The sequence below is a fragment of the Pristiophorus japonicus genome, chromosome 17 (genome assembly GCF_044704955.1).
Source record: "Pristiophorus japonicus isolate sPriJap1 chromosome 17, sPriJap1.hap1, whole genome shotgun sequence".
NCBI classification, from domain to species: domain Eukaryota; kingdom Metazoa; phylum Chordata; class Chondrichthyes; family Pristiophoridae; genus Pristiophorus; species Pristiophorus japonicus.
The window spans coordinates 80,883,910-80,902,808 of record NC_091993.1 but is presented as its reverse complement, the minus strand read 5'-3'; the positions used below and the strand labels follow the sequence as shown (position 1 = coordinate 80,902,808).

The following is an 18,899-nucleotide window of genomic DNA, read 5'->3' as shown; positions in this document are numbered from 1 at the left end:
TAGATAGAATCTTTGCAGGCGAGACGTACGGCTGTTACCACAGAGAATGAAAGAACCACTCTAAAAGTGAAGTCTTCTAAACACAAAATAAGTGAAAAGGGAGGGATACAACTGAAAAGTTTTACCAGTGAGATTTAAAGATTCGAAAATGTCCCGTTCACAAATTCTGGAACTGAACCATGGAGAAAGTAATCAAGAATTCCCCACAGTGATGGAAGACATACAATAACGCAGGACCAACCAAAGTGTATATAAATACTGGATACAAGCTATATGGTAGTACCCAGTATTTACGATTCTGGTGTACAGTGTATCCCTGATAATTTAAAGTTGTTTTTGTGCTTAAAACAATCGGAGTGATCTAATAATTTGAATTAAGCAACATAAATAATAAAATGGGAATTTAGAGCCTAAAAATGAGTGATCAGATAATTTGAATAAAGAAACTTTGAATTAAGAGGAGTAGACTGTACACAGCAAACACTTTGCTGTTGTAAACAGGCCAGAGTTACAGTTCTGTATGATCTCAGAAATTGCAATATTTTTGATCACTCTGGATTGAGATAGCAGAATATCTCAAATTTGATCAATTATAAAAGCTAAATGGCACATCAGTATCAATTGTATTTGCTAAAGTGTTTCTGTAACCTTATTAAAAACCTTGATTCTTTCATTCATGCCCCATCCTGAAGTAAAAAATTTAAAACAAAATGCTGTAGCCAATGTGGCTAGAGGTCATTTGGCCTTTTCAGTCATTAAAAAAGTAGCCAAGTTTTAATTTCTTTTTGTGTGGTAAAAACACTAAAAAAAAAAATCAGAACACATAAATAAGGATTGATTTTTATTAATTTAAGCCTATTTGGCTGAACCATACTGCATCTTTCATCAACCAGTTTGGAAATAACCAAACTGCAAGACAGCTTGGATGAGGCATGCGTTGTGAATTTGTTTAAATCAAAGTGTTTAAGAAAGCTAAAAGGATATGTGGTCTGCTAAAAGCACATAAGATCCATCAGCAGAAACACCCAACCAATAGTACCTACTGAAGATGTGTGGTTCTGGAAAAGATGCAACAGGCCCAGGTGTTAATGCATGCAACACTGACGTATGCCTTTTAGTAGCATTTGGGTGGATTAAGTAACAGTGCAGTAGCTCACAGTGCTGGGAGGTTAGAGTATTTCAAAGTTCAGGCGTGGAATAAGATTCCCAAGTAATTTTCAGAGTGTTTTTTTTTAAAGTAGCTGAAAGATCACCAGGATTTCTGAAGGCAGCTGTAGTTGAATTATAGAGTACAGTACAGGAAACTCAAGTATGAAGTTCCCTTTGGGAAAGAGAGTGAAAGCAGCTTTGAGTGTCCGCCATAGGAAGCGGAGAAGTGGAATAAGTTCACAGTGCAAAGGCACAGAGTAGAAGCAGGAGCCCCAGCTGGTCAGAAAATGGTGGTTTCATACTTTGTACTGATTGTCCTCTTGGAGTCCTGCTTGGAGTCAGCTATCCATGCCACGCTGCTGTGCGATTGAGAATCTTGCTCAAGAGAGTCAATCTACAAAAGCATGACAAAACAAATGTATGAGACAATGTGAAATATACTGGAATGCAGACTGTTCCCGTGACGTGCATTTAACAAACAATCCAAATCTGATGAGAAGTGCACTGAAGTTTGCTGACAATCAGATGAGGTGATAATTTAGGGCTTCAATCAACATACTTGAGGGGTGGATTTCTGCAGACGTTGTCCTGCTTGTCCACTGTAACCTTTGCAGAAGAGCAACAAAAACCCACAGAAAAACAGCATAAAACGGTGAATAAAACCAAAATGGTTGAAACTTAAAAAGAAAATCCCTCTATGTATTACTGGTAAGGAGTGGATATACATGAAAAACTTGGAAACACAGAGCTGAAGACAAATGGGCTTCCCTGTTACAAGTGTCTAAGAATGTGCACTGCAACACTCGAGGCAAATTCTGCAGGCTTACTTGTCCCATTAGAATGACACCACCATACATGTTAGTGCTCTTCAGCTCCCAAGGGCCATCCATAAATGGCACCTTTTTCAAAACTATAAAAGGAGAATTAACTGCAGTTAAATGTAGTTTCGCCCCAATCAAAATGAACTACACACTGAAAAATAAAAATGTGAATGTAGCTAGAGGATTTAGCTACTAACTTCAGAATACTCTCTTATGATGATTATGAATGCCGAATAATGGCTGTAAATGCCGCAGCTGGTTCTCAGTATTGTGGTTTTTGCGTTTTATTTTTGTAAAATATGTTGGTAAAATATGGTCCAAATAGTAACAATAAATGTCATAGTGCTTAACTATAACATACTACGTTTACTTATTCCGATCCCACGGTGCAGTTTAAGATCTGATATCAAGATCACATCAGCAGGTCAGTTAAATCATTCAGGCAGTCATACGTCCCAAGTCCATTGAGCGCAGTGAACAACAGAATACTGTAACTTTCCTATTACTTGTATTAATAAACATGCAACATCAATGCTGAAGTTGCATATTTGGCAATCACAAAAGTAAAATGATGTGTGTTGGTGCAACATCCTGTGAATTCTATACTTACCGCATATGGTGTGATTTGTAACCACGGTATTACAATTTTACTGTTTTCTGAGTGGGTTTAAGAAATAAATTACTTGCGCTAATGATGAGCTATCTGTACAAGACTCTCTAAGCAGTGCACGGACACCAGTACCAAAACAAAGTTAAAATTATAGAGGCACTAGCCTTACATGTCAAAAAGTCTTCTTGCGTGTTCTACATATAAAGTGTCAAAATCATTAACTAGCAATTTTCAAGTTTTCCCTAGAAGTGGTTTCTGCCATCACCCGTCATTCTCCAGCTGTGTCAGCTGTGGTTCAATGGTGGCACTCTCACTTGAGTTAGAAGGTTGTGGGTTCCCATACCAGGGACTTGAACACAAAAAAAAAAATCTAGGATGACACTCCAGTGCAGTATTCGGATGAGACATTAAACCAAGGACCCGTCTGCCCTCTTAGGTGGATGTAAAAGAAAATAAGAACATAAATAGCAGGATTAGGCCATTTAGCCCTTCGAGCCTGCTCTGTCATTCAATGAGATCATGGCTGATCATCTACCTCAACTCCACTTGCCTGCACTATCCCCATATCCCTTGATTTCCTTAATATCCAAAAATCTATCGATCCCATGGCACTATTTTGATGAGCAGCAGGGGAGTAATCCCCGATGGCTAATATTTATCCCTCAATCTACATCACTAAAAGTTACCTGGTGATTATCTCATTGCTGTTTGCTGGACCTTGCTGTGCACAAATTAGCTGCTGTATTTCCTACATTACGACAGTGACTAAACTTCAAAAAGGTACCTTAGCTGTAAACGCTTTTGGACAAGGACTTCACCACAGCTACCGATAGAGCCGATCAATAATTGTCTGACAGTTATTATTTGGTATGACAGGGTTAGTTCTGCCATTTGTTTTTTTCCTGGATTTTTCAGTTGAGATCCCTTCACTACGTATGAAACTAGCCAAACTGTTATTTGGGAGTTTTGACCTCTCAGCTCCCATCCCGTGCCTTTTAAATTGCTTTCTCCCCAAAAGAGAATTTTTTCCCCCTCAGAATTATACATGCGGCACTTACCTTACAGTGCTGCTCAATTTCAGTGATAGCACTTCCAGTGAAATAGAGGTCTCCTTGACAAGGTACTCTCTAAGACACCTTTGGAGGGAGATACTGCTGGAGTAGCAACGCAAATTCTTTTGGCCTATACAGAACTTCCTCACATATTTAGGAAGGTCTGACAGCCAGACACAAAAGTCATGCTTTAAACAACTTGTGCACATGCAAGCATGCCTATGCACAGTGATTTGTCTGTTACCCATGGTGCTGTGGAAACAATCCCCGGAAGTAGTAGTTATGTCAAATTAATGCACTATGCAAATTAATACATTTATTATAGCTTATTTCAGTCCCGCCCATGAGCTGATCGGCAGGTGATGCTTGGAGTGCAGAGGATGTGTATTTTGTCTTATTTCCTTCTTTATCTTGATCATTGGTTCTATTTTATATGCAAATGTGTCAGCCATGGCTCAGGTGGTAGCACCTTCACTTCTGAGTCAGAAGGTTGTAGGTTCAAGTCCCACTCCAGAGACCTGAGCACAAAAATCTAGGCTGACACGCCAGTGCAGTACTGAGGGACGCTACACTGTCGGAGGTGCTGTCTTTCGGATGAGATGTTAAACCGAGGCCTCGTCTGCTCTCTCAGTTGGACTATTTCAAAGAAGAGCAGGGGAGTTATCCCCGGTGTCCAGACCAATATTCATCCTTCAATCCACATCGCTACAGATTATCTGGTCATTATCACATTGCTGCTTGTGGGAGCTTGCTGTACACAAATTGGCTGCTGCGTTTCCTACATTAGAATAGTGACTGCATTTCAAAAAGGTACTCTGTAAAGCCCTTGGGGATGTCCGGTGGTGGGGAAAGACGCTATATAAATGCAAGTCTTTTTAATCATTACCAGTACTTGCATCAGAGGTCAATCAGCATTTGCAACGTAAAAAATTGAAGAAGAAAATCTAAAAGAGCAAGCAAAAGCATCACTATAAACTGCTGTTATCAGCACGAACCTAGATTCTGAAAGGTAAAAATGACAAATAGGAAGTTCCTCTGGAGAAACAGAAAAAGACCGAATTCAGAACCTGAATCTCAAGTCAGGAACAAATTGATTGTCACATTCACCCAAGACAGAGACAAGAAAAAAAAGGACAGTTTTTTGAAACCCTCCCCTCCCCAAATTTATAGACCAAACTTAACACTAAGGAAACACTAAAGCAGTAAATAGGAAATTCAAAGTGCTTGATAAATATAGTTCACATAAGGCAACAAAAAGGACTGTGACTCATGAAAGAACCTTTGCACATGTTCATGCCTTTTTATTGCACAGACTAACAGATGTAAATGGAAGGGGCTAAATTCAGAAAATGAACTTTAATGAGTCTTGCTATCTGCTACTTGGTATTCCTGTGCTACAATTTCAAACAGATATTCATAAATAAATAAAATGCACTTCACAATTTATTTTTGATTTAAAATGGTTGGAGCACGCAGCACCCGATCCCAAGCCCCCTCAAGGTGATGCATCCACTTTATTTTTTAAATCTATCAACACCATCACTTTAAGTTTGTTACATAGAATCCAGTAAGTGCAGACTAACCTCTTATGAAAATCACTTTATTCTACTTTGCTACAGAGAGCGAAAATTCTGGTCTATCTACTGCAATGGACATTGGTCAATATTACACTAAAATTTCATTTACAGGGATGCAAATTGATTGAGAGGAATTAAATCTTGGCATTCAAATCCTAGATAGATTAATCTCTTACACAGGAATGGCCAAGTATTTGAAAAGGAAGAATATAAAAGGGAGTGGGAAGAATTTAAAAAGATGCAGGCAATTAAATTAGCTGAAAGCTGTGGTTGTAGAACTAGCACTCGCACAGGTGTGATGGACTCCTGCTGTGCTGTAATTTCCATATCATTTGTGTGTCTTTTAATGCCAAAGAATTTCCACATATTTTCAGTTTCTTTGTGTTTATTTATAAATCCTAGATTGTAATATCCCCCATTTCATTTGTGAAATGTTGCAGTTAAATTTTAAAAAGCTCGAGTACACTTTCAAATCTCATGAGACTCTATTTTAGCCTGATTTATTTGCTAATATAAAGACTCCATACCTAGTGTCACATACTATAAAAAATAGTTCTTACTGTATCTTCTTGTTACTTCCAGAAATATCCAAATGTACATTAGAAACTGCAGATTATATTTGGAAATTTAGCCCCCAGTAATGAATAATTTCAATGCCTATTTTAATGCTGGTGGCACCATGCATGAATGGGAATGTAAGTGAGAACATTGGAAAGAAACAGCGATATATATAAATAGAGAGAGAAACCTGGACTCCATGGCTGAACGAATGCAGCGGTAGAGGCGGAAGCGAAGGCCTGTGAGTAGTGCACGTGTGACAGTAACAGCATCTGCTATTAGGTGGCTGCACCTAGTACATTTGGCAAGAAACGACAGCAGAGTCATTAATGAACCAGTTACGGCGTAGTTTAAAATGCAGCCAGGTCACCACTTCTAGATCAGCAGAAAAATGTATTAATCGAACCCACTCATTTATTGATCACTGCACCGGTCACAAATGTATTATACAGATCACAACAATGGAGCACAAAGTTATTACAATTTTTAAGCAAGCTCAAATGTAAATGAGCTTTTTACTATTTGCTCATTTTCATTTTATAACACAAGTCACTTCATTATGTCTGTGGAGAAGATTTGTAGTCATCAAGGGATGAGAGATGTTGGCACTGGTGAATAGGACATTTTCCTATTTCAGATACCTAATGCCAATATTTAGCGCTCCCTAAACAAGTGTAGCGTGAGCTAGATATAAAGTAAAGCTCCCTCCACTCAATCCCAATAATATGTCTGCACCCATTGAATGAAAGCTTGAGCTTGAATCCTAGCTTCAAATGGCATAGGGGCTTTGGTTGACTGTTGCTTGGGGAACGCTACAAAGAACAATGTACTGGCAGACTGTTCATCTTTTATCAAAGGCACCTTGATGGTGACAACAGATTTCAGTGCCCTAAACTGTTCAGTCTTTGTTTCTGGTTGAAATAGTGACTACTGGCATGTGGAGACAGTGAGGTCAACTTTTATCCTAATAAAGTGCTCAACTTACTACTGTACACAAGTAGTGTACTGACAATGCCCCATCTGGTGGAATAGAATGTATGTGTTACTCCAAGTTGCATTTACCCATACAACATGCCTTAATAATGTTGACAATTAAAAGAAAATCACATTTTCAGGGTCACTATCTGGAATCTAAACCCAATAATAGCTTCTTGAAGTATATAATATTTATCTTGTAACAATTCAGAGTTTCAACAATTTTGGTAAATCGCATTAAGAGCCTATTGTGTGTATTCAGTGTATTACAGATTGAATTACATCTTCAACATGAGGATTTGTGGATACTCACAGTAGATTTTCTCATGCTGGATCGTGGTTTGGGGACTGGTTTAGAAGGCCTCACCTCCGCAGACTCCGTCTCAGCTGTGGAAAATGGCTTGTGAGAAGGTTTCTGGGCTTGCAGTGCAAGCTGGTAGGCCACTTCAAATGCCTGTCCTAGTGTAAGGATTATTTCATACGTTAAATTCTGGGAACGAAAAAGAAAGCAGTGAATGAGATATTATTTTAGTTTTTATTTCATGTTTCAATACCATATTATATAGTAATTTCTACTGTGTTCTTCGTAATTTTATTATAGAGTGAACTTAATAAATCAAATCCCTATTAATCAACCTGTAAACACCATTCTATTTTAATAAGGTGTCCAACTTGTGAATTCCTATGGTCAAGTCTGAGCACAATCCTTCCTATGGTGCTACACTCAAGCCTGCTGGTCATACAGGATGTGGATGATCTTTAACCAAATGTATTAACATGGTGAATGAATATTGCCACTATACAATACAATTTGAAAACAAAATAGGGCATTATCGCTCATCCAATTATACACTGTCATAGTCTGCATTGCATCCAGTGTAAGGACATACATATCAAAGAAATAGTCACCAAAGGACTCCACCAGACTGAATCCAGGTTGTAAAAATCACAATAGCAGTTTTAAATATTATTGTGGATAGAAACTGAAACTTGGTAAAGGTTTTACACCAAGGAGTACACTGAGATAAGACACTACAATGGCTTTACTCTAAAGAGCTTGTTTGAAATATATTTAAGAAACACAAAACATCTTCTGCAGATTTCCCAGTCAGAGTTACCACCTTCCCAGTCAGAGTTATCACTCACTAGATGAGGAAACAGGTTACTTAGCCTTAGCTCCAGACCCTGCTGTTCAATGCTTTCTGAGAGTAGCAGATGGTGCCTAGAGTTGTTGATGACAAACCATGTTCACGTAGCCTTGGAAAACACTGAAGGTGGCAGCAGCCCCAATCATGGTGAGTTTAAAAAAAAATGACCGGTGACTTGTATAATAATAGCTCTTTACACGTTAGGAGTATTTTTTTTAACCCGGGGGGGGGGTGGAAATGGGCATGGCTATTGGAGAGCCTCATTTTGCAATATTCCTTTAATAAGCTGTTTTCAGCATGTCCCATGACCAAGGTGGCATTGTGCTACATCATTTGGCTCGAGTCATGCAAACTTGAATAGGACACCTTATCTGATAGTTTTGAATGGGAAGTGGTGAAATATTAAAGCTTTTCAAAACTGCAACCTGAAGATTTCAAACTTATGAACAATTATATAAACAATAGTCATAACCTTCACCGGACTGTGCCTTATTTGTGCAGAAATAATGAGGAACCAAGGGGCTAATGCGAGTGAAGAACTTAAAATAATTAATATCAGTAGAGAAAAAGTACTTAAGAAACTAATGGGACTAAAAGCCGACAAGTCCCCTGGACCTGATGGCCTACACCCTAGGGTTCTAAAAGGGGTGGCTGCAGAGATAGTGGATGCATTGGTTGTGATCTTCCAAAATTCCTTAGGGGGTGAAATTACCCCGCGCCCCATTTGGAGGCACCCGGAGGTTCCGCCCCGGAATTCGGCCCTTCCACCCCTCAATGGAAGCGGGCGGAGCGCTATCGGAGGCGCACCGCATCCATGGAGGGACACTCCCGGGGCGGTAGCGCAGTGCTGAGTACAGCGCTGCACTTCGAAGCCCAGAGCCTCGCTGACAAAGTCAGTGCTATGTGGATGCGCCATCCTCGCGACTGCGGGGCGGTGAGGGGTCGGCCCGGAGGCGCTAATGGGGCTGTAAAAAAGGGAAGCTTTGCCCCTATAGAGTCCAGAACGGTCCCAGCAGATTGCCAGGTAGCAAATGTCATCCCACTATTGAAGAAAGGAGGGGGAAAACAGGGAACTACAGGCCAGTCAGCCTGACATCAGTCGTCAGGAAAATGTTGGAATTCATTATTAAGAAAATGGTAACAGGATACATACAAAATCATAATATGATTAGGCAGAGTCAACATAGTTTTATGAAAGGGAAATTGGGTTCATCAAATTTATTAGAGTTTTTTTTGAAGATGTAACTAGCAGGATAGATGAAGGGGAACAAGTGGATGTAGCATATTTAAATTTCCAAAAGGCATTTGATAAGATGCCACATAAAAGGTTGCTAAAAATGATAAGGACTCATGGGGTTGAGGTTGAAATTGCCCTGCTTGGGCCATGGCTATTTACCATCTATATTAATGACTTAGATGAAGGGACCGAGTGCAATGTATTCAAGTTTGCTGATGATACAATGCTATGTGGCAAAGTAAGCTGTGAGGAGGACACAAAGAGCCTGCAAAGGGACAGAGACAGGTTAAGTGAATGGGCAATAAGGTGGTCGATGGAGTATAATGTGGGGAAATGTGAGGTTATTCAATTCGGTAAAATAATAGAAAAACAGAACATTTTTTAAATGGTGAGAAACTTAAATGTTGGTGTTCAGAAAGAACTAGCTGTCCTTGTACAGGAAATACAAAGTTAGCATGCAGGTCCAGCAATCATTTAGGAAAGCCAATGGCATGTTAGCCTTTATTGCAAGAGGGTTAGGATACAAGAGTAAGGAAGTCTTGCTACAATTGTACAGGGCTTTGGTGAGACCACAACTGCAGGACTGTGCAGTTTTGGTCTCCTTATCTGTAGAAAGGACATACTTGCCTTGGAGGCAGAGCAACAAAGGTTTATTAGATTGATCCCGGGATGAGAGGGTTGTTGTATGAGGAAAGATTGAGCCGATACTCTCTGGCATTTAGAAGAATTAGAGGTGATCTCATTGAAACATACAAGATTCTGAGTGGGATTGACATGTTTACTCTAGCTGGAGAATCTAGGACTAGAAGGCAGTCTCAGGATAAGGGGTCGGCCATTTAAGACTGAGATGAGGAGGAATTTCTTCACTTGAAAGGTTGTGACGCTTTGGAATTTGAATCTTTGGATGCTGAATTGTTGAGTATATTCAAGGTTGAGATAGATTTTTGGACTCTTGGGGAATGAAGGGATATGGGGATAGTGCAGGAAAGTGGAGTTGAGGTCGAAGATCAGCCACGATCTTATTAAATGGCGAAGCAGGCTCGAGGGGCCTACTCCTGCTCTTAATTCTTGCGTTCTTATGATTAACAATGATCAGAAAAAAATATCAGCATAAACCAAAGCTGGTCAGTGTTATCCAAGAAAAGAGGTTAGGGTCATAATTGGCCACCGGGATATGCCATTACAAAGGAAATGAAAGCTACTATCATGCCACCTGGAGGAGAGCACAATGCGCAGCATCATCTAGTTATTTCTTTTGACAATGAAAGAATAATATTGACATACCACATCAAGTGTGCTGAAAACGTGGCAATAGTGGTGATTTGTCTGTAAGTCTTTAGTGATGTAAGCAAATGTACAAAGGTCTTCAGGGTCCTGGGCAGCACAGGAAATATTGCGGATTTCATGCTCAGCGATAATATTCTGTTAATGAAACAAAACAAATTGTATTAAATAGTTTGGAAAGTTTTCCATTCTAGAAAAAAAACTCCACAACAAAGAAACTGGGTGGCAGGGGCGGGTGAGGGGGTTGTGAAAATATGCCAAGCATATTTACTGTGTGCATCACCTTATTGGAACAAGTCACTTTCAACTTACCCATCACGTCATATAAAAATACATAAAGGATGCTGATAGCAAAGTAACAAGATAGTAATTTAATTAAGTTGCTCTGATATCATAAGCCATTTGATTAAGTTAGTGCCATTAACTCTGCCAGATTCTCCATGGCAGGTATATTAGCCTCCTACAAAAGCAAGCATTCTCAACTATTAGGCGATCGTCTGTCCAACGGGATGGGGCAGTGACCTGTACCAAGGTACCATCAATGCTGCTTTTAACCAGTCACCAGAAGATCCATGAATGTGGCCTGGGAGAGGTGGTGCATTCGACATTTCCTCTTCCTGCACATTCTCCACATTCTTGGCAGGGAAGCAACTCAGCTGAGAATGGAAACTAAACCAAGCTGTGACCTATCATTCTACAAGCTGAACAAGATACTCTAATAGGCTGCACAACAGTACTATAGTGGACTATATACACTATAAGCAACATTCACTTTTAGTTTATTTTTTAAAATGCTGCAGAAACATGGAGCATGGTTAACATGGATTCTGATTTGTCCTGTGCAAAGTGCAAGGACAATTTAAGGGCTGACTCTGCCAGTATCAAGACTTTTCTTGTTGCTCAATTTCTCTTTTATTACAAAGCATCTAAGTGTACAGAAAAGACCCTTTTACTGTGACTGGCTTTGCTATCATTATATGTTTGTTACAGTGGCACAAAATGAAAGATTTTACACTGTCAGCAGTAGCATATATCTTGGGAGGTAGTAGAATTAATGGCATGATATAATGACAAACTTCAGCTGGCAACCTTCTAATTAAAATATAGTTTGGACCAGGAGAGCTGCAAAGAAAATTTGAAATAACTACGGGCTCAATTTTCCCCAGTTATCTGCACTGTTTTTTTGGGCATGCGCTGTTCTTTTTGGCTTAAATTAAAATATCAAAGTTTCCCAAAGTTCGTGCGTCAGCGTAACTCAGTTAGTTACGATTTTTTTTAAGGTTAGGTTTTTTTTGCATCATGGGGGCGTAGCCTAATGTCTGCGCCAGTTTTTCAGATTTATGCAAGTTTAGCCAACTTACATTTCTCCTAGGACGGCGTATGTGACCACTCCCAAAAAACCTTCTGGGCACTTAAGAAAAACCAGCACACATTAAAAACAAAAATCGACACAGAAAGACACCATTGTTTTTATGCAAAGTTATGCATCATGAGGTTTAATTTTTTCAAACTTAAAATGCAGAAAATGGAAGTCTAATTAATTTCTTTAATTTTAGATTTTTTTCTCCAAAGTGCCACACCACCACCAAATGTCTCCTCACCGGGCTCGAGGGTCGGAGCGTCGACCGACAGAATCGCTCCCTCGCCCGGACACGGGCTCGGGACTCTGCTTCAAAAGAAGCCCGGGGAGGGGGTGAATGGAAGCTGAACTGACGGCATGAGAAGCTTTACACTATGCAGCACCTTCTAAAGAAGCCCGGGGGAGGGGCGAGGGAGGGGGGTGTTTGTGAGCCCATGTCTGGGCGAGGGAGCAATTCTGCCAGCTGACCCTCGAGCCCGGTGAGGAGACGCTTGGTTGGTGGTGGGGTGGTATTGTGAACAAAATCTAAAATTAAAGAATTGCATTAGACTTTGTTGCCTCAAATGTCCTAATTTCAATACCTAGCTTCCCGTTCCAAGCAAGCCTATTGCGCATGCGCAGACCAGGGTGTGGTCGACCTTGGGGAGAGAGACAGCAGAGGCGCTTTAACTCCTTGTCTTGCTGTTTTGAGCTTCTTGCAAAGGTACAACTTAATTATGGGGGCAAAATTGTCAATACCTTATGCAAGCCTTCTGCATGATGGTGCTGTGGAGACGACGACTGATTTGACGTCATCACGAGGAACCTCAAAAGCACGTCGGATGATGGACAGGAGGCCTTACCCACATCGTGTATATCAAGACAGGCGTTCATACCTGCAGCTGAGTGATGCAGACTGTGTGAGAAGGCTGCGTTTCTGCAAATAAGTTGTAACTGAGATCTGTGAGTTAGCAAAAGCAGGCCTGCAACCTAGAAGCGTCAGGAGGACTGCTTTGTCAATTGAAGTGAAGGTTACAGCTGCGCTTTTATTCTATGCATCTGGATCAATCCAGGCCTCAACTGGGGATGTGTGCAGCATTTCTCAACATGCAACACATATCTCCATTCGGCAGGTGACTGCTGCACTATATGCCCGGAGGAATGACTACATAAAGTTCCCCATGACCGCCCAGGCAATGTGTGAAAGGGCTGTGGGCTTCGCCAGGATTGCTGGCTTCCCAAAGGTAATTCTACCCACATTGCCTTGCGAGCACCTTTGGAGGATTCCGAGATGTACAGGAACAGAAAAGGCTCCCATTCCGTTAATGTGCAGCTCATGTGTCACGGCATGCATCACATTATGTCCATTGATGAGAGATATCCTGGGAGCACCCATGATGCATTCATCCTATGCGAGAATGCTATAAATGCCATGTTTCAGCAGCAGCCAGAAGAGCAGAGCTGGCTGCGGGAAGACAAAAGGTACGGCCTCGCCACCTGGCTCATGACGCCCCTCCATGTAACCCGGACGGAAGCTGACCGGGAATACAACATGTCGCACATTGCGACGTGCAGAATAGAGGACCATTGGCATCTTGAAACAGCGTTTCCGATGTCTGGACCATTCCAGAGGCGACTTGCAATACTCCCCTGAGATGGTCAGTCAGTTGACTGTTGTGTGCTGCATGCTGCATAACTCAGCCATCATGAGACAGCAGCAGCTGGTAGAAGAAGACCCACCTGAGGTGATCGTGGCTGATGAGGCGGAAGATGCAGATGACGAAGAGGAGGACGAGGAAGCCATGCAATTACCTGAACCCGGAACACGACAGCGGAGGAGGGCGGGCTGTCGTGCCCCTTTAACGACTGCTTGAGTCTTGAGCCAGCAGCAACTATTCTAAATGGACCATGTTTACTGTTTGGATCTGTTCTGTAATTCTGAAAAGGGAAGGTGAACAGACAGTTGTCTTGGTGCATATAGGTACCAGCGACATGGGTAAAAAATGGGATGAAGTCCTACGAGACGAATTTAGGGAACTGGGAGCTTAATTAAAAAGTAGGATCTCAAAAGTAGTAATCTTGCTATCAGTACCACGTGCTAGTCAGAGTAGGAATCGCAGGATAGCTCAGATGAATACGTGGCTTGAGGAGTGGTAGAGAAGGGAGGGATTCAAATTCCTGGGACATTGGAACCGGTTCTGGGGGAGGTAGAACCAGTACAAACAGGACGGTCTGCACCTGGGCAGGACCGGAACCAATGTCCTAGGGGTAGTGTTTGCTAGGACTGTTGGGGAGGAGTTAAACTAATATGGCAGGGGGGTGGGAACCTATGCAGGGAGATAGAGGGAAATAAAATGGAGGCAGAAGCAAAAGATAGAAAGGAGAATAGTAAAAGTGGAGGGCAGAGAAACCCAAGGCAAAAAACAAAAAGGACCACATTACAGCAAAATTCTAAAGGGGCAAAGTGTGTTAAAAAGGCAAGCCTGCTGGCTCTTTGCCTCAATGCGAGGAGTATTCAGAATAAGGTGGACGAATTAACTGCGCAGATAGCAGTTAACGGATATGATGTAATTGGCATCACGGAGACATGGCTCCATGGTGACCAAGGCTGGGAACTCAACATCCAGGGGTATTCAACATTTAGGAAGGAGAGACAGAAAGGAAAAGGAGGCAGGGTGGTGTTGCTGGTTAAAGAGGAAATTAATGCAATAGTAAGGAGGGACATTAGCCTGGATGATGTGGAATCGGTATGGGTGGAGCTGCGGAATACCAAAGGGCAGAAAACGCTAGTGGGAGTTGTGCACAGACCACCAAACAGTAGTAGTGAGGTTGGGGACAGCACCAAACAAGAAATTAGGGATGTGTGCAATAAAGGTACAGCAGTTATCATGGGCGACTTTAATCTACATATTGATTGGGCTAACCAAACTGGTAGCAATGTGGTGTAGGAGGATTTCCTGGAGTGTATTATAGATGGTTTTCTAGACCAATATGTCGAGGAACCAACTAGAGAGCTGGCCATCCTAGACTGGGTGACGTGTAATGAGAAGGGACGAATTGGCAATGTTGTTGTGCGAGGCCCCTTGGGGAAGAGTGAGCATAATATGGTTGAATTCACTTATTAAGATGGAGAGTGACACAGTTAATTCAGAAACTAGGGTCCTGAACTTAAGGAAAGATAACTTCGACGGTATGAAGCATGAATTGGCTAGAATAGACTGGCAAATGATACTTAAAGGGTTGACGGTAGATAGGCAATGGCAAACATTTAAAGATCACATGGATGAACTTCAGCAATTGTACATCCCTGTCTGGAGTAAAAAATAAAAAATAAAACGGGGAAGGTGGCTCAACCGTGGCTAACAAGGGAAATTAAGGATAGTATTAAATCCAAGGAAGAGGCATATAAATTGGCCAGAAAAAGCAGCAAACTTGAGGACTGGGAGAAATTTAGAATTCAGCAGAAGAGGACTAAGGGTTTAATTAAGAGCGGGAAAATAGAGTACAAGAGGAAGCTTGCCGGGAACATAAAAACTGACTACAAAAGCTTCTATAGATATGTGAAGAGAAAAAGATCAGTGAAGACAAATGTAGGTCCCTTGCAGTCGGATCCAGGTGAATTTATAATGGGGAACAAAGAAATGGCAGACCAATTGAACAAATACTTTGGTTCTGTCTTCATGAAGGAAGACACAAATAACCTTCCGGATGTACTAGGGGACCGAGGGTCTAGTGAGAAGGAGGAACTGAAGGATATTTTTATCAGGTGGGAAATTGTGTTGGGGAAATTGATGGGATTGAAGGCCAATAAATCCCCAGAGCCTGATAGTCTGCATCCCAGAGTTCTTAAGGAAGTGGTCATAGGAATAGTGGATGCATTGAGATCATTTTCCAACAGTCTATCGACTCTGGATCAGTTCCCATGGACTGGAGGGTAGCTAATGTAACACCACTTTTTTTTTTTTTTTAAAAAGGAGGGGGAGAAAACGGGTAATTATAGACCAGTTAGCCTGATATCAGTAGTGGGGAAAATGTTGGAATCGATCATTAAGGATCAAATAGCAGCGCATTTGGAAAGCAGTGACAGGATCGGTCCAAGTCAGCATGGATTTATGAAAGGGAAATCATGCTTGACAAATCTTCTGGAATTATTTGAGGATGTAATAGCAGAATGGGCAAGGGAGAACCAGTGGATGTGGCGTATTTGGAATTTCAAAAGGCTTTTGACAAGGTCCCACACAAGAGATTGGTGTGCAACATCAAAGCACATGGTATTGGGGGTAATGAACTGACATGGATAGAGAACTGGTTGACAGACAGGAAGTACAGAGTAGGGATAAACGGGTTCTTTTCAGAATGGCAGGCAATGACTAGTGGAGTGCCGCAGGGCTGTGTGCTGGGACCCCAGCTCTTTACAATATACATTAATGATTTAGATGAAGAAATTGAGTGTAATATCTCCAAGTTTGCAGATGACACTAAACTGGGTGGCGGTGTGAGCCGTGAGCAGGACGCCAAGAGGCTGCTGGGTAACTTGGACAGGTTAGGTGAGTGGGCAAATGCATGGCAGATGCAGTATAATGTGGATAAATGTGAGGCTATCCACTTTGGGGGCAAAAACACGAATGGCGGCAGATTAGGAAAAGGGGAGGTGCAACGAGACCTGGGTGTCATGGTTCATCAGTCATTGAAAGCTGGCATGCAGGTACAGCAGGCGGTGAAGAAGGCAAATGGTATGTTGGCCTTCATAGCTAGGGGATTTGAGTATAGGAGCAGGGAGATTATTGTCTCTTAATCTGAGGAAGGACGTTCTTGCTATTGAGGGAGTGCAGCGAAGGTTCACCAAACTGATTCCAGGGATGGCTGGACTGACATATGAGGAGAGACTGGAACAACTGGGCCTTTATACACTGGAGTTTAGAAGGATGAGAGGGGATCTCACAGAAACGTATAAGATTCTGACGGGACTGGACAGGTTAGATGCAGGAAGAATGTTCCCGATGTTGGGAAAGTCGAGAACCAGGGGACACAGTCTTAGGATAAGGGGTAGGCCATTTAGGACTGAGATGGAGAAACTTCTTCACTCAGAGAGTTGTTAACCTGTGGAATTCCCTGCCACAGAGTTGTTGATGCCAGTTCATTGGATATATTCAAGAGGGAGTGAGATATGGCCCTTACGGCTAAAGGGATCAAGGGGTACGGAGAGAAAGCAGGAAAGGGGTACTGAGGGAATAATCAGTCATGATCTTATTGAATGGTGGTGCAGGCTCGAATGGCCTACTCCTGCACCTATTTTCTATGTTTCTATGTAATGTTGTGTTGTGTTAATGGAAAAAATAATGGAAATGATTCTTCTTTACTTCAAAAAGTTGTGTTAATAATGGAACAAATAATGGAAATGATTCCGTTATAATTTAAAATATATTTTATTCAAAAGTAACACTTGTTTGTACTTTTAATAAACTTTTAATTTGAGAACAGTTACAACAGTAACAATAACAACAGCAAAGAAAGGCTGCACCCTCCTCCACCTTATTCTAAGACCACCCGCTGCTCTTTGTCTTGATGACTCCACCCCTGCCCACAGGCGGTGGTTCAGTGTTTCTTGGGTTGCTCCCAAGCTTATTCTTTCGAACATCTCGGGTATTGCGCACTTCTTGATGGGGGGATTGGACAGGCGGTAATGTGGAAGGCCCGGTTTGGGCCTCTTCAGAGGCTGGTCTGGGGATTGGAGTGGGAGTGGCAGTTGATTCTGTCAATGGGCGCGGGGCCTGGGTGTGTTCCCTTATTAGAGCAGCTAAGTCCGACATTCCCTCCCTCATGCTCTGACAGTGTCCCAACTACCTGCAACATTTCCTCCCTCATGCGCCTGGACAGTGTTCCCATTTCTCGAGAGAGTGTTGTTATTCTCCCGACAGTCCCGATACTTCAATACGCACCCCACTGATCATGTAAGGTCAATGCTCTCCGCACTCATTGCCAAAATCTGAACCACATCTGTTAGATCCTACACCTCAGGAGCGTGCTGTTGAGCTCTCCTTCCCCTCCTCACCCTGGGTGTGGCTCGCTGCATCCCAGTGGGACCCGCAGCCTCGGATGGTGGGACCCTGGGTGTGCCTCGTTGCAGATTTGCCGGGCCTCCTCCTGTTCAAGTTCTTTCGCTTTTGTTGTGTGCCACCTTCCTCTGCAAAGATGAAAATATAACTTTTTAAGAGAGGGTGTCTTTCTGCTGGGTGGGACATATACAGATGGTCACAGTTACAATTGCAATTCCAGTGAATAAATGAAAATATTACTTACACTAACTACTTGACCAAGGTCCTGCAAATACTTTTTGCACTGGTCACCATTGCACAGTCATCTTCTGCAAGTTGGTTCCAACGTTTCTTAATTTCTTTTGGTGGAACGTTTGTGACCTCTGCTGGTGTCCAGCTCGTGTCATCTGGCCTCAATTATAGTCATTAGTGCCTCCACTTCATCCTGTTAGAAATTGTTGGTCCTTGAGCTGTGTTGCATATTTTATTGCAGCTCCAATTTTTCCACAGAGAATTAAAGTTCTCATACACAACTGGCTCTTTAAAAATGGCCAATTGCAGACCGGGAGCTGTACTGGGCATGCGCGCCCATAGCAATCACATCAAAAAGATTTTTTTTGGCCACGCATGTGCAGAAGGGGCCGACATTAGGCTACACCCCCCCGAAGCTAAAGGACAGGCTGCGCCATGCCAAATTCAAAAAATAGAACGGGGAAACTTGCAAGTTATGTTTTTGGAGTAGTTGGGGCCAAAAAGAAAAAAATCGGGCGTAACTCTGGCAATATGCCAAAAAACAGCACTGGGGAAAATTGAGCCCGATGTCAGCAGTAACTGGAAATCTGTATCCTAAGCTAGATCAGTAAAGATTCACAAAACTTTGTAGATTCCAGAGACAAAAGAGGTACCAGTGAAAGAACTATGTTGGTTTGATGGAGACTTTCTGCTGGCGTAATGCAGAAATATTTCTAGAAACCTTCAGAGTCGTTCCTTCACTACTGCTTTACGCAGTGAACTACACAGTGTAATATAGATATACAGTGTTATTGGTTTTAGCCATAGTTATCTATCTTTACAGGAATTTCTGTATTTTGCAAGAAAAAGAACGCTGCCTACC

At 41.9% G+C, this 18,899-nt stretch overlaps 1 protein-coding gene across 3 annotated transcripts in view; it reads right to left on the bottom strand.

Annotated features, from left to right (window-relative positions):
• The window catches only part of LOC139227820 (ankyrin repeat and SAM domain-containing protein 1A-like), a 482,026-nt gene that overhangs the window by 13,679 nt on the left and 449,448 nt on the right, over window positions 1–18,899 (bottom strand). The window contains exons 22-25 of one of the 3 annotated variants that reach the window (XM_070858888.1): window positions 10,412–10,549; window positions 7,056–7,232; window positions 5,958–6,059; window positions 1,452–1,543 (exon numbers count right to left, since the gene is read on the bottom strand). In XM_070858888.1, the coding sequence (XP_070714989.1) occupies window positions 1,452–1,543; window positions 5,958–6,059; window positions 7,056–7,232; window positions 10,412–10,549 (509 nt within the window). Of the gene's footprint in view, window positions 1–560; window positions 1,544–5,957; window positions 6,060–7,055; window positions 7,233–10,411; window positions 10,550–18,899 lie in introns of those variants that run through there. The other 2 variants (XM_070858889.1, XM_070858890.1) reach the window with 2 other exon arrangements.